This window comes from Acipenser ruthenus, chromosome 12, assembly GCF_902713425.1.
Source record: "Acipenser ruthenus chromosome 12, fAciRut3.2 maternal haplotype, whole genome shotgun sequence".
Lineage (NCBI taxonomy): Eukaryota > Metazoa > Chordata > Actinopteri > Acipenseriformes > Acipenseridae > Acipenser > Acipenser ruthenus.
The window spans coordinates 310,402-326,006 of record NC_081200.1 but is presented as its reverse complement, the minus strand read 5'-3'; the positions used below and the strand labels follow the sequence as shown (position 1 = coordinate 326,006).

General features: G+C 48.0%; 2 protein-coding genes across 3 annotated transcripts in view; one reads left to right on the top strand and one right to left on the bottom strand.

The window, feature by feature from the left end:
- The window catches only part of ece2a (endothelin converting enzyme 2a), a 49,427-nt gene extending 42,064 nt beyond the window's left edge, over positions 1-7,363 (bottom strand). Inside the window, exon 1 of the mRNA XM_034029161.3 lies at positions 6,971-7,363. Coding sequence (XP_033885052.1) covers positions 6,971-7,130 — 160 coding nt within the window. The 5' untranslated portion in view covers positions 7,131-7,363. The remainder of the gene's footprint in view (positions 1-6,970) is intronic.
- A 147-nt stretch (positions 7,364-7,510) lies between these two features.
- Positions 7,511-14,905, top strand: alg3 (ALG3 alpha-1,3- mannosyltransferase). 2 transcript variants are annotated; one of them, XM_059034254.1, is made up of 9 exons: positions 7,511-7,863; positions 8,983-9,082; positions 10,040-10,187; positions 10,849-11,009; positions 11,525-11,645; positions 11,802-12,007; positions 12,404-12,481; positions 12,771-12,914; positions 14,149-14,905. In XM_059034254.1, exons 1-9 carry the CDS (start codon positions 7,674-7,676, stop codon positions 14,297-14,299), a joined length of 1,299 nt encoding a protein of 432 aa, XP_058890237.1. In that variant the 5' UTR covers positions 7,511-7,673; the 3' UTR covers positions 14,300-14,905. The 2 variants fall into 2 exon arrangements, with proteins under 2 accessions (XP_058890237.1, XP_058890238.1); XM_059034255.1 differs by having other exon boundaries at positions 12,404-12,516; positions 12,762-12,914; positions 14,149-14,290.
- The last annotated feature ends 700 nt before the right edge of the window (positions 14,906-15,605 follow it).

The window sequence follows — 15,605 nt, the reverse complement described above, 5'->3', positions numbered from 1 at the left end:
ACGTCTATCCTTGACAAATGAAACTCCCAGCTCTGTATCATCCAGCAATGTAATTAATTAGATAGCAATTCCGGCTCTTGTATCAAATTGACAAACTGTCATCCATGCAAAGCCACGGTGCACTCCTGCCAGAGCGGATAGAATAACTGGGGGCTCAAGGGGATTGCTTTCACACTCCCATGCACACAAGAACAACCCTGACAGCAACAGCAGAGTGTGAAGCCCAGGAACAACAGAACCAGCAACAGCATCCTGCAAACACAGTACAGTGTGAAACCCAGGAGCAACAGAACCAGCAACAGCGTCCTGCAAACACAGCACAGTGTGAAGCCCAGGAGCAACAGAACCAGCAACAGCGTCCTGCAAACACAGTACAGTGTGAAGCCCAGGAGCAACAGAACCAGCAACAGCGTCCTGCAAACACAGCACAGTGTGAAGCCCAGGAGCAACAGAACCAGCAACAGCATCCTGCAAACACAGCACAGTGTGAAGCCCAGGAGCAACAGAACCAGCAACAGCGTCCTTCAAACACAGCAGAGTGTGAAGCCCAGGTGGACAGAACCCTGTGATCTCAGGTTAACCACACCCCAGATCAGTGATCATACATAAATCAGGAAGTTATTGCAATTTCATTTCTCTGTCTCGGAAGATGAATTCCACCCACGTCACAAAAACACAAACAGTACGCTTGTGATTATTACACACCAACAGTCTCTGGACAAACTCCCTGTGGTCAGCACTGGGTCAGCATTTTTGTCCGTTCCCTGCATTTGAGCCATTCCAGGTTTTACTGTGTGCTTAATTAGGCACAGCATACCGAGGAAACGACAGAATGGGTCACACAGGCATGTCTTCTTCCCCTCCCTGCTGTAGTACGTGGTCAAACAGCTTAAACACATTTGGCCATGGATTGGTTTCCAGTTTGTCATGGCATGGGCCTCATCCAATGGTAGGGCAATGACAGAGTAACGTGGTAGCAGCTGCTGTTCTGAATGCCATGCTTCCATTGTTTCAGATGGGAGTGGGTACTGCCAAGACAATACAAGTGCCTATCCACCAGGCAAGAGGGGTCAGGCTTGAATGGTTTGAGGAGCACAGTGCAGACACCTGCACAGCTCATTCACTTCATCTCAACCCACACAGTGCAGACGCCTGCACAGCTCATTCACTGCATCTCAACCCACACAGTGCAGACACCTGCACAGCTCATTCACTGCATCTCAACCCACACAGTGCAGACACCTGCACAGCTCATTCACTGCATCTCAACCCACACAGTGCAGACACCTGCACAGCTCATTCACTGCATCTCAACCCACACAGTGCAGGCACCTGCACATTTCATTCACTGCATCTCAACCCACACAGTGCAGACACCTGCACAGCTCATTCACTGCATCTCAACCCACACAGTGCAGGCACCTGCACATCTCATTCACTGCATCTCAACCCAATGGTGGCCAATGGTGAGGAAGCTCTTTTCATGGGAAAGACAACAGCGGTTTCAGATGGACTTCAAGCTGATGGATGACTTGGTGATCTCAGGGTGTATAAAAGGTTTATTGAATTGTCAGTGGATCGGCTCATTCCCTCTCATGGAAAGCATTTCTGTGAAGGTTAAACTGCGCCGCTGTTGTATCCCACATGCTTTCAACGTCTCTGGTTGTGCACATCTGGCATCTGCTCTCTTATCCTAAATCCTGGCTAATATACTAGCAATTGTTTTTAAAGGGTTGTGCTTCACCTCTTTAAATGCTTTCTGTAAAAGCATTTAATCAGTCTGGATGGAGGATCAAAAAAGAGGATCATCCCTAAACGTGACTAAAATAAAATACATCCAAAATGGTTTTATATGTATTTAATTCATACAAATACAATATTACATGTTGAGACCAAGAATACACCACTGAATCACTACCGAGTTACAGACGTTCTAGTTATACAATAGTCATCCGGTCAATACTGTTCTCAGCCTCAGTGATCACTGATTAAAACTATGAAAGTTATCAGGTAAAATGGCACTCTGAATACAGACTGTGAGAAGCTCAAACTGCACTGCAATTACTACCTGAAGCTAAGAGAAAGTCAAGGAGAAATAAAAACACAGATTAAGCAAAAGAAAAAGTGTTTTGAAAAGCACTGTGAAGTTGTGTGGAAAGTCTCTCCCGAATCTGCATGCAGTGCTATTTGAGAAAGGGCTGACACCTACAGCACTGGGATCTTACACCACACTCAACCTGCACTGGCATCTGTGGCAATGATATGAACTCCCCGAGGAGGCATAGGCACAGTTTGAGACTTTGAGGTCATCTGTGTTGATTGTGTCTTTATTCATTTTTAGGACCTGGAGCCCATAAGAAATAGGTTTGTTTTGAATGCAGGTTTTATATTATATGGCTCAAGTCCAAAAAAAGGAAAAATTATTATAAATAAAAACAAAAGCAGATTGAGACCGTGCTGTGAAGCCATGCGTAAAACAATACAAACCCCTAATTAGAGAAGCTAGCGGCCCAAATACTGAGTAACAGAGAGAAGGTTTTGAAAGCGAAACGTTTAATATGGAACCTAAAAACGAACACAAGCGCTGCCAGCATTTTAGATGCAGTTGGAAAAAAGAAAAGGTGCTGCTCTCGCTTATTAAAAGCAGAAAGGGATCCTGCAGAAGCTGCTTCTAATGACCTGCTTCTGTCAGCAACACTCGTCTCCTTTCCTTTCTGACACACACCAAATAGTTTTTCCTTCTAACTGACAGCTCTCATATTTACTGGAGAAAAATTGCATATTATTATAATCAGGATTTGACAGACTGATCGTATCTGTAGTCAAACCAGAGCAGCCCTTACAGAAAAGCTTGAACAGTTTGCCATTATAAAAACAGGCAAAAGGAGTAGACTAAAGCTAGATGAGAGTCACACACACTGTATAACATAGCTGCTCTGGGTGAGCACCATGTTGTATATGATCATTCTGGTAGCCCTGCCGGACACCACTCACTCTCAAGGGCGATCCCAGCCTTGACCAGCACTGTGGTGTGGTGACCAGCACTGTGGTGTGATGACCAGCACTGTGCACACTTTTCCTGTGTGTGTGGTGACCAGCACTGTCACCACACACACACACACACACACACACACAAAATACGCTATGACAAACTACACAGATACACACAGACAATACGGATTATGTGATCTCTGTTTATGTCCAAGTCTATGTTAAACTTATTATTATTATTATTATTAATAATCCCCCGTCCAGTCCTCCGCCAACACAAGATTGCGTCTTACGGCAAATAAACATATTTTCGGGGTTTTTTTGTGTTACGTAATGTGCTTTTGAAAAGCTGTATAAAAGCCCTAGATAAATTTAACCATTAACAATGGCAATCCCCTCACACAGCGCTCCCTCTACGTGAGTGCTGATCGGTGCCAGACCAATCCGTTATCCACTCTGTTGCCCGGGAAACGCAGTTAGTATTCCGAGCGCCTGCCTGCCTGGAGCAGGGAGGGTTCCATTTGCTTGCTGAGCTGACTGAGATCGAAGGCAATCTCCATTCACAAGGAACGCTGACCTGAATGCACAATAGCATGGAGCGGAACTGCAGAAAGAACAGCATTCTCCATCAACACCGCCCCATCCTCCTTCTCCGCCAAACACCCCCATCCGCCTTCAAAACACCCCCCATCCTCCTCCTCATTCAACACCCCCATCCTCCTTCAACACCCCCCATCCTCCTCCTCATTCAACACCCCCATCCGCCTTCAAAACACCCCCATCCTCCTCCTCCTCATTCAACACCCCCCCATCCGCCTTCAAACACCCCCATCCTCCTTCAACACCGCCCCATCCTCCTCCTCATTCAACAACCCCATCCTCCTTCAAACACCCCCATCCTCCTCCTCATTCAACACCCCCGTCCGCCTTCAACACCCCCCCATCCGCCTTCAAACACCCCCCATCCTCCTTCAACACCGCCCCATCCTCCTTCTCCTTCAACACCCCCCATCCTCCTTCTCCTTCAAATACCCCCATCCGCCTTCAAACACCCCCATCCTCCTTCAAACACCCCCCACCCCCATCCTCCTTCAATACCTCCATCCTCCTCCTCATCCAACACCCCCATCCTCCTCATTCAATAGCCCCATCCTCCTTCAACCCACATCCTCTTTCAACACTCCCCATCCTCCAACACTGCCATCCTCCTCCTCCTCATTCAACACCCCCCCCCCCATCCTAAAACTCAGAAAACATGCACTGTGGGGCTCCCGAGTGGCGCATCCAGTAAGAGCACTTGCGTAGAGTGCAGGATGCGCCCAATAGTCTGGACGTCGCAAGCTCGAGTCCAGGCTATTCCTTTGCAACAGTGTTTGCCACTCCTCCTATTTTTGTGTTGAGCTGCCCGGAGCTGCGTCGTCCTCTGACACTGTAGCTCTTGGGTGGCTGCATGGCGAGTCTGCAGTGTGAAAAAAAGCGGTCGGCTGACGGCACACGCTTCAGAGGACAGTGTGTGTTCGTCTTCGCCCTCCCGAGTCAGGGCAGGGGTGGTAGCGGTGAGCTGAGTATAATAAAATAATTGGCCATTCCAAACTGGGAGAAAATAATTAAATCTGAAACGTAAATTTCTATAAAATAAGAAGAACATGCACTGTATACAGAATTCCAGTTCTAGAACACATCAGTTACTCACTCCCCTCAATACACACCACATTAAAACCAGATCACAAACAGTTACTCCCTGCCCTGGACAGCCACCCTCATTCAAAGCAGCCCGATCCTTGTTTCAGTTCAATTGAAGAGCCAGTCATGGACAGACACGGTCACATTAAAGTCATTCAACAGCGCAGTAACGTGCAATAGAACCCCCCCCAAAACGAGTTCCATCAATGAAGCCTTATTGAAAAGCGAGCCATGGTCTTTGCAATCAAAAGTGTAACCCCAATTCAAATCAATGTTCATTATTAAAGCAGCCATTTTTCATGCAGATGGACTGGCTTGCCTCTGCTGCACTCAGAACTCGTGTCAAACTCTCATTGAATTTGTAATCAATGCAACCAGGCTGGAGGGATGTTTCTCCAACGCATGTCTGAACACATCAACGTGCTGTGCACACAGTTTCAGAGCAGTACTCATGGAGAGCAATGCAATACTTGATCCCAGTCTGTGACATCAGAAAAGCGCTCATTTCCAGGTCTTCTTTCACATTCATTTAAACATCTTTCCATTCGATATCCTATCACAGCATGCCTGCTTCACGGCAATACAGACAAGAGAACTCTATCTTGACGCAGCTGGTTTTCTTAAAAGGATTTGTGCAGAATGTGTGCTTGCTTGTTAAAATAGTCATAACCTCTTCACTGCCCTTCATGTCCCCCTCAGGAAAGACTGTCTCATATAATCGTGTGTGTGTGTGTGTGTGTGTGTGTGTGTGTGTGTGTTGGTGTCAGTGTGTGTGTGTGTGTGTGTATGTGTGTGTGTGTGTGTTTGTGTCAGTGTGTGTGTGTGTGTGTGTGTTGGTGTCAGTGTGTGTGTGTGTGTGTGTGTGTGTGTTGGTGTCAGTGTGTGTTTGTGTGTGCGTTAGTGTGTGTGCGTGTGTGTCATGGCACAGCGGTTTTAGGATCACAGTCCTTCAGAAGAAATGTGACAGCAAGTGGAAGCCCAACTATGTGTGTGTGTTTTCAGCTTTGCCACTCTTCAAATAATGATTATATAAAAACAAACTGCACTCCGTCGTAAGCAGCAAGCACCTGATAGATAGACCTATACACCAATATGAAGCGCTAAGCACATAAAACATGAAAACAGCATAGAGATCAGTGCTGATAGATAGACCTATACACCAATATAAAACGCTAAGCACATAAAACATGAAAACAGCATAGAGATCAGTGGGGGCTATGTGCATTGCTGCAATGGACCATTAGAAAAACCCCAGTCACTCTGACACAAACTGTAAACCTCACTCGTGCTAATCACAATACAGCCTGCCTTGCTTTGCGTGCTGAAGAGAAGACAGAGCAACACTGCCCTCTGGTGGAGTTGACAAGTATACTAAATATTTCTATACAGTCTACTGAGGGCTGATTGCTTATTACTACCCACCAACCAATACATTTAATTTTACATTACAGCATGCACACTTGCGCGTAAGGGGTATCACAGCACTCTGGCGCAAGCGGTTTGCACTGTATATGTAATATTATAATATTTGCATGTAAACTATCCGGAGTATCTGCCGGATTTCCCAGGCGCGTTATTACACTGACACCTTGTGGTATAAAAGTGCTATTGCAAGTAGTCTCGTTACTTCATCCCCACTTCGTGTATGTTTAGCAGAGATTCTGAGAGATAGCAGATACGCTTATTATGCTGGTGTGGAGCAAGGACTTGGTTCTACAGGCATTCCCTATTAGTGTCGGAGAGTCTGGTTGACCACGGAGACCCTGCATGTATGAGAGTTAGACTCCAGTGAAACCCGCATTGGTTTACTAGTCGGATGGAAAATGTGTTTGAAATACATGAAAATGGAAGGTGAAATGTGATTTGAAGTTCTGAGGGTAAAGCGCAAACAACAAACACATATCATATATATATATATTCTTAAAACAGCCTCGGAGAAATGCAACATAAGCTAGGCTGCTAGAAGTAAATGGGACCCTCCCCCTAACACTCACACGTACTGCTGTAACACGCGTTCTACTGTAACACGCACGCGTACTGCTATAACACGCACGCGTTCTGCTGTAACACGCACGCGTTCTGCTGTAACACGCACGCGTACTGCTGTAACACGCACGCGTACTGCTGTAACACGCACGCGTACTGCTGTAACACGCACGCGTACTGCTGTAACACGCACGCGTACTGCTGTAACACGCACGCGTACTGCTGTAACACGCGTTCTACTGTAACACGCACGCGTTCTACTGTAACACGCACGCGTTCTACTGTAAAAGATACAGACACGTGTACATACCGAGCACCAGTATCCTGTCTTCTTTGCCCACATGCAGCTCCAGTAAGTGTTTGAAGTTATAGAAATTCCCAAACCACTCGAACGACTCTTCGTGCTTGTACCTCTCGTCCCAGTAATCCACGTCTTTGTATCTGGAGTTGCTATCGGGCAAATGCTCCATTGTCAGTTCTTGTTTGATAAAATGTGCTGCTTTCCTGTATTACCGGTGTTGCACAACGCCGCGATTCCACACGTGAGCAGACACAAAGAGCTGCACGGGACGCTCTGATGACAGAACAGCACCTCCCTCTGTAGATCTGAGCAAAAAACTGGCAACAAAGGCAGCGACCTTTTGCAGTACAAATTGACACTGCTAGACAGAACCCCCAAAAGCGGACAACACGAACAACTCAGTGACAGCGAGTCAGCCGGCTTTAAATGCACACGTGGAGCATCCGGAAGTGCAAAGCTGATACGCGCCGCCTACCGGAGGCTGTACCTGTCTTTTCTTCGTCTTTTTTTAATTCTTTGGGCACATGGTAGGTGAAGATGTAGTGTAGTTTAATGGCTACAGATTCGTTGGTTAACGTGCGAAACGTCACTCCATTAATACGGCACGACAAGGCTGGGTAAGTTACAGACCCGGCCACAGGAAGTGTTTCTGAGGGGGATACTTTATGCCGTGACACTGTGGGCTGCAGAGAGCGAGGAGTCAATCAGAGAGATGGCAGCTGGAGCAGGAGGTGCGAGAAAGAGATCTGCGGGACCCCCATCTCCGATTTGGGGGACCCTGCGCGCTCTATGGAAGGATAAGCAGCGGGTTCTGTTCAAACCCGAGTATACCCTGCTCGTGACCGCGGCACTTTGGATCGCCGAGATCGGGATCAATGCCTGGGTGATCCACCGAGTTGAATGTAAGTGAAACTGCACCCGATACACACTCAGTACTGACACTAGTGCTGTAGAAGAGTACTTCCCTTGCACAGCCGCTGCCACGGAGATAGTTTATTTAACTAATCCGCGAAATGCAAAACTGCAAATCCAGATATCAGGAAGTGCGGCGAGTGAAAACCGTTGTTGCATTGTGATACGAAACTCCCAGTGCAACTCGTTTTTAACAAACAACAAACAAAAACACAGCATCTAGTAACTGCAGTGACACGTACAAACACACGGAGTAGCGTGGCCGGCGTGCCTATCCGTGTCCCACACATAATCCTCCACAGCAGCTGGACTGAAGTTGCTTGATGTTCGAATATTCGACATAAGTTTGATATCATTCACAATTAGTCTTCCTTAATGTCCAGTTGTTTTGAAAGCTCTATAGCGGCTGTAAATAAGGTTAAAAAAAGGCTTTTTCCACATGCCGGGTCTGTATGCACTATGCAGTGAGAATATCAAACTAATGATGTCAAATATCGAGCGTCGAGCTAACTTTACCGCGGTGCTGGACTCGCGCTTCCCAAACTGCTGCTGCTGTCTGTTTGAGCCGTGATCCCCTCCATTGTGCATCCACACGATACACATGAAACCGTGCAGTCGATTCTAGAAATACACCAGTGCGTGTCAGTGCGTGCGTGTGTGTGTGTGCGGCACGCACAGTAACACCGCACTGGCTCATCTGGAAAGTATAAATAGTGAGATCAATGTATCTCTTCAGACCTACTGTAGGCTGCCCACGTGCTACAGTGGCTGCTCTTGTCCATTCAAGCATGGGCTGTGTTTCAGAACTGCTAGAAAAATAATAGAATCAAATAGAAACATGATCTGTGGGAGCTTTTGTATTCCAACACGGATTCCAAATACAGTATAGCTTTAATTATGATGAAGAATCTGGTTATCTTTGCGAATAATGCATGCTTTGCTGTTGCACTGTAGAGCCCAGACTACTCTCCTACACATTTCACTTTGGAGAGACCATTGTGCTAATAAGGAAGCATCAGGTCCCAGTCAGTACCCTGGAGTCTGCTGCCCTTTGTATCTCTCAATACTGTACAGTGTGTAAGTGCCCAGCTGCTGTGTTGTGTTTTCAGATACAGAGATTGATTGGAAAGCCTACATGGATGAGGTGGAGGGGGTTATCAATGGAACGTACGATTACACTCAGCTGAAAGGAGACACTGGCCCCTTGGTGTAAGTGCTGACTGACAGATACAACTCTCAACACTGCACAGGAACTCAAACTGCACGCCGCTGTTACGCTGGAGTAGTGTGTCTAGGTGCTTAGATCTCAAATCTACTATGCCACTGAGTTGTAGAACTAACCGTGGTTTAGATTTGAACGCAGTGCTTCAATAAAAACATCACAAGGAGGTGGAGCAGCTGTTGCAAAGCGCTTTGTGTTTTTTCAGAGTGAGCGAGTTTCTTTGCCGCAGCTGCTGTGCTGTTCACTGTTCACTGAGTCACAGGATCTCCACACTAATCCATGTTAATACAGGCAGCAAGATTTCCTGAAACGTATGCATGAGAGGGTGTTGCTCAGGGGTCAGTCTGGGGTCACATGTGCAGTGCACTGGTTATACAGCTCCGTCGCTACAGCAGCTGAATTCCAAAGCGTGTTCACCCTGCTCTGTGTCCCTGGGGAGCAAGCAGTGACTGTGGTGAGGTGTGGCTGTGCTCGCATGTCCCTGAGTCCTGTTGCTCTGGTATGTGTTGCTGTGCTCGCATGTCCCTGAGTCCTGTTGCTCTGGTATGTGTTGCTGTGCTCACATGTCCCTGAGTCCTGTTGCTCTGGTGTTGCTGTGCTCGCATGTCCCTGAGTCCTGTTGCTCTGGTATGTGTTGCTGTGCTCACATGTCCCTGAGTCCTGTTGCTCTGGTATGTGTTGCTGTGCTTGCATGTCCCTGAGTCCTGTTGCTCTGGTATGTGTTGCAGTGCTTGCATGTCCCTGAGTGCTGTTGCTCTGGTATGTGTTGCTGTGCTCGCATGTCCCTGAATGCTGTTGCTCTGGTATGTGTTGCAGTGCTCGCATGTCCCTGAGTCCTGTTGCTCTGGTATGTGTTGCTGTGCTCGCATGTCCCTGAATGCTGTTGCTCTGGTATGTGTTGCAGTGCTCGCATGTCCCTGAGTCTGTTGCTCTGTTCTTCCCAGGTACCCAGCTGGCTTTGTGTACATCTTCACAGTGCTGTACTACGTGACTGGCCGGGGGAGGGATGTTCGGCTGGGTCAGTACCTCTTCGCTGTCTTCTACCTCATCACGCTGCTCCTGGTGTTTCGTATCTACCTCCGCACCAGCAAGGTCAGCAAGGACCCAAAACAAGCTTTCTGTTACTTGTAACCTGTTATACGGTTCAAGCAAATCTGTATACACTTTATTTGTGAACAAGAGAAATAATTCTCTTGTCTGTTTTGCTTTTGTAATGTCCAGAGTGGCTCAGTTTCTTCTTGCATTTGTTCAGATTTGGTCTGATCTGCATGCACAAGAAAGGCCTGCCTGTGTCACAGCTCTGTCTCTGTGCCTGCCTGTCTGCCAGACTCCCCTGTTCCTCTGTCTTTGCCACACTCCCACACTCCTTGCCTGCCTCCCTGCCTGTCTCTCCCACACTCCCTGCCTGTCTCTCCCACACTCCTTGCCTTCCTCCCTGCCTGTCTCACTCCCTGCCTGCCTGCCTGTCTCTCCCACACTCCCTGTCGGCCTGCCTGCCTGCCTGTCCCTCCCACACTCCCTGCCGGCCTGCCTGCCTGTCCCTCCCACAGTCTCCTCCCTGCCTGCCTGTCTCTCCCACACTCTCCTCCCTGCCTGCCTGTCTCTCTCCCGCACTCCCTGCCTGCCTGTCTCTCCCACACTCCCTGCCTCCCTGCCTGTCTCTCCCACACTCCCTGCCTGTCTCTCCCACACTCCCTGTCTGTTTCTCCCACACTCCCTGTCTGCTGCTCCTAACCCTCATGCTGTTCGTCAGGTGCCCCCCTTCGTATTCTTCTTCATGTGCTGTGCCTCCTATCGGATCCACTCCATCTTCATCCTGCGGCTCTTCAATGACCCCGTGGCCATGATGCTTCTCTTCGTGGCGGTCAACCTCTTCCTGGATGGCCGCTGGACGCTGGGCTGCTGCTTCTACAGGTAAGTCCTGCGGTCTCTGAGCTGCAGGGAGGCTGTTAGCGCAAGGCAATATGATGCAGATACACGTTAGTGCCAGCAGTGTGAAAGGGGGACTCAGTGTAGTACACTGGGGAATTGAAAAGGTACAGGGGGATAAGAACAGTTATAGCAGTTCACCATCAGGAGGCCACCTTCACTGCAGAAATATGTCTAGAAACAGGTTAAAAATACACAGGGAGTGGGCATGCCAGCGTGTTTCACAGGATTAAATTATTAATTGATTAGCGTACCCCTCCCCCTGTTGCACAGTCTGGCAGTGTCTGTGAAAGGAGTGCCCTGATTAACTTGCCCCCTTTCCCTCTGCCCCTGCCTCTCCCTCTCCTTCTGCCTCTCCCTCTCCTTCTGCCCCTGCCTCTCTCTCTCCTTCTGCCTCTCTCTCCCTCTGCCCCTGCCTCTCCCTCTCCTTCTGCCTCTCTCTCTCCCTCTGCCCCTGCCTCTTTCTTCCTCTCTCATTGTCCCTGTCCCCCTCCCTCCAGTCTGGCAGTGTCTGTGAAGATGAATGTGTTGCTGTTCGCTCCCGGGCTGCTGTTTCTGCTGCTCTGTGAGTTCGGGCTGCTGAGGAGCATCCCCAGGCTCTCCCTCTGTGCAGCTATACAGGTACAGTTACTGTGAATACAGAGATTCTGCAGCTTGCTTGTCTTGGGTATAGTGTGTAATAGTGTGTAAGCAGTAGTGTGTAATTTTGTGTAAGTAAGCTGCAGTTGGTCACTTTTTTTATTGCCAAGTGGAACGCTGTGCTCTGTTTGCCCCCAGGTGGCGCTGGGCCTCCCCTTCCTGCTGGAGAACCCGCTGGGCTACGTGAGCCGCTCCTTTGACCTGGGCCGGCAGTTCCTCTTCGAGTGGACTGTGAACTGGCGCTTCCTCCCGGAGGAGATCTTCCTCAGCCGCTATTTCCACCTGGCCCTGCTGGGGGCGCACCTCTCCATGCTGCTGCTCTTCACTCTCTACCGCTGGAACAGGTCAGGGAGCTGCTTTCAGTACTGGCAGGATTCGCCTCTATATATAATACATGCACACACACACAGAAAAGTCAGGGAGCTGCTTTCAGTACTGGCAGGATTCGCCTCTATATATAATACATGCACACACACACAGAAAAGTCAGGGAGCTGCTTTCAGTACTGGCAGGATTCGCCTCTATATATAATACACACGCACGCACGCGCACACACACACACACACACACAGAAAAGTCAGGGAGCTGCTTTCAGGACTGGCAGGATTCGCCTCTATATATAATACACACACACACACACACACACACACACACACACACACACACACACACACACACACACACACACACACACACACACCCTGCCCCAGGACTGAGCCGTGCCCCTGGTTGTATTTCAGGTCTGAGGAGAGCATCATCGCCCTGCTGAAGGACCCAGCCCAGCGCAAACACACCTCGCCGAAGCTCACTGCTGACCATATCCTTGTATTGGTGCACTGCTGGAATTCAGACAGTGGGTTTCATTTACAGAGTCTCCCGGCATGGCTTCAGTGCTTAGACTTGAGCCTGATTCAGATCACTAAGACGTGGCCGTGTCATGTATGTATGTCTGCTTGCCTGTCTGCCTGCCTGCCTGTCTGCCTGGCTGTCTGCCTGCCTGCCTGTCTGCCTGTCTGTCTGTCTGCCTGTCTGTCTGTCTGTGTCTGTCTGTCTGTCTTCTCGCTCATTGCATATCGTTCCACTTCCCTTCCTTGACAGCGCAGCACAGATCACCTACACGCTGTTCACCTCCAACTTCATCGGGGTGTGTTTCAGCCGCTCGCTGCACTACCAGTTCTATGTGTGGTACTTCCACACGCTGCCCTACCTGCTGTGGAGTGGCCGGGTCACAAAGCTGGCTCCCTTGCTCAGGTAGGACCCCTCTGATTCAGAGACGTGTGCCAGGATGATAACACATGTGCAATGAAACAACCCTGCTAAATACAGTCCCACCACAGCCCTATGGGATTCTGCACTAAGAAGAGTCCTTCCAGTCCCAGGATTTTACACAAGTCATTTTCTATGTATAACACATCATTTTATTTGTGGATCCGGGGCCAGACGGGATATTTTAGACAGGCCAGTCATTTCCTGTTTTGCTACTAGGGGCAGTGCTGTAATCAGTAAAAATAAATAATCAACTAGGTGAATGTCATTTTCCTTATTTCAAATTACTGATTTGAAATGTTTTCTGGAAGTATGTTTGCATCAAGCACCAGTCCTAGTTTTATTTCTTTATTCTTTTTGTATGTTTAATGGCAGCAGTGTGGAGTAGTGGTCAGGGCTCTGGACTCTTGACCAGAGGGTTGTGGGTTCAATCCCAGGTGGGGGACACTGATGCTGTACCCTTGAGCAAGGTACTTTACCTAGATTGCTCCAGTAAAAACCCAACTATATAAATGGGTAATTGTATGTAAAAATAATGTGATATCTTGTAACAATTGTAAGTTGCCCTGGATAAGGGCGTCTGCTAAGAAATAAATAATAATAATAAAAATAATAATGTACCTGTGGAGTTAATTGGAGAAGTGATCTGCTCTGCATTGCATGTCACTTTTGAGAGGGTGATCAGTGATTGAATATCTGTTTGCAGGTGCTGATTGATCAGTGATTGAATATCTGTTTGCAGGTGCTGATTGATCAGTGATTGAATATCTGTTTGCAGGGTGCTGATTGATCAGTGATTGAATATCTGTTTGCAGGTGCTGATTGATCAGTGATTGAATATCTGTTTGCAGGGTGCTGATTGATCAGTGATTGAATAACTGTTTGCAGGGTGCTGATTGATCAGTGATTGAATATCTGTTTGCAGGGTGCTGATTGATCAGTGATTGAATATCTGTTTGCAGGTGCTGATTGATCAGTGATTGAATATCTGTTTGCAGGGTGCTGATTGATCAGTGATTGAATATCTGTTTGCAGGGTGCTGATTGATCAGTGATTGAATATCTGTTTGCAGGGTGCTGATTGATCAGTGATTGATTATCTGTTTGCAGGTGCTGATTGATCAGTGATTGAATATCTGTTTGCAGGGTGCTGATTGATCAGTGATTGAATATCTGTTTGCAGGTGCTGATTTGATCAGTGATTGAATATCTGTTTGCAGGGTGCTGATCCTGGGGCTGGTGGAGCTGTCCTGGAACACCTATCCCTCCACGGTGTACAGCTCGGCTGTGCTGCACGCCTGCCATCTCATCATCCTGCTGTCTCTGTGGTACGGAGAGGAGGCTGCCGTCGACCTCCACAAACGCAAGTGATCCCCCGTCCAGCACCATGGGAGGACCGTTCAAACAGGCCCTTCCCCGTCCAGTCCCATACGAGGAGAAGGAGAGTGCAAGCACAGAGAGTCCAGTCTTAGTGTAATCTAGCCGTCCAGCGCTTTCTCAGTCTCTACTCAGCAGAATGTTCTGAGGGAAGGAACGGCAGTGTGCTCTAGTGGTAGGAGAGTACAAGGCTAAAGCTATCCCCCATGAGACCCTATGCAGTGCTATTGGTATTTCTGTATCTGAAACCTTTAACAGGTTTCAGCAGTGTATGGAATGCTGTTCCACACCTCGCCAGTTCAATCGGGACTCTTGAGATTAACCTGAGAATGCTGGACGTGGGAAAAAGACCTTGTGATAGTTTTATTGTTTTCTTTTTTTTTCATTTGAGTTTATTTTTGCTGAATGTGGCTAACTGGATGAAAAGGCTGTATCTGATATTCTGAGAATGTGTTTGAATAGGAAACAGACTCGACACCAGTCGACCTGCTGCTGAAGTAACAGCGACAAAGAGCCAAAGAAAACTGACAAGGACCCCAAAAAAGTAGAATCTCATTTCTAATACTCGTTTCTAATAAAGTTTCAGTTTTCCATGTGCAACCTTTTTTGTTTGGTTTTTAAAATGGGGGGGGGGGGGCTTGGGGGGTTAAAAAACACTTAATAGAAAAGAACGGTGCTTTTCCTGCAGTGTGTGTTTCTGTGCTGTCGTTGAGCCCACGATTCAGCATTAGGGAGCTCCCTGACCCACACAGGATTCCAGTGCGAGGGGACAGTGTGTGTTTCAGCTGCATTGCACTGTGCTGTCGATGATCAGCATTAGGGAGCTCCCTGACCCACACGGGATGAGAAGTGGGTTCCAGTGTGACGGGACAGTGTGTGAAACACTGAGAGCTTCCACTGGGGGATTCTGTGACTGAGCAATATTGATATTTAAAAAATAAAACAAACCAGTCTTTCTGCTTTCTGTTTCTGGAGTTTGCACTGATGCTTTCAAATGTAGCTTTCCTTTCTGGGGTGGGGCTGGATCTATTCATCTGTTCATTTTCAAGCCAGGATTGTGGTGATGTTTGCGGGCCCTGGGTCTTGCATCACATTGCATTGCTATGCTGAGTTTCAACTTCAAAATGTCTGAATTTCACAGGTAAGTGCAAAGTACCTGTTTTTTCATTACAGTTGTCTTGTCTGGTCTGACTGTAAAGTTTTAAAGATATTCCCAATCCCTGAAACTACAGGGGAGCCTCTCACTCACAGGCTTGCAGAGAAACTGAAAAGACTTCAGTCAACACCCAGGCAAGCAGCT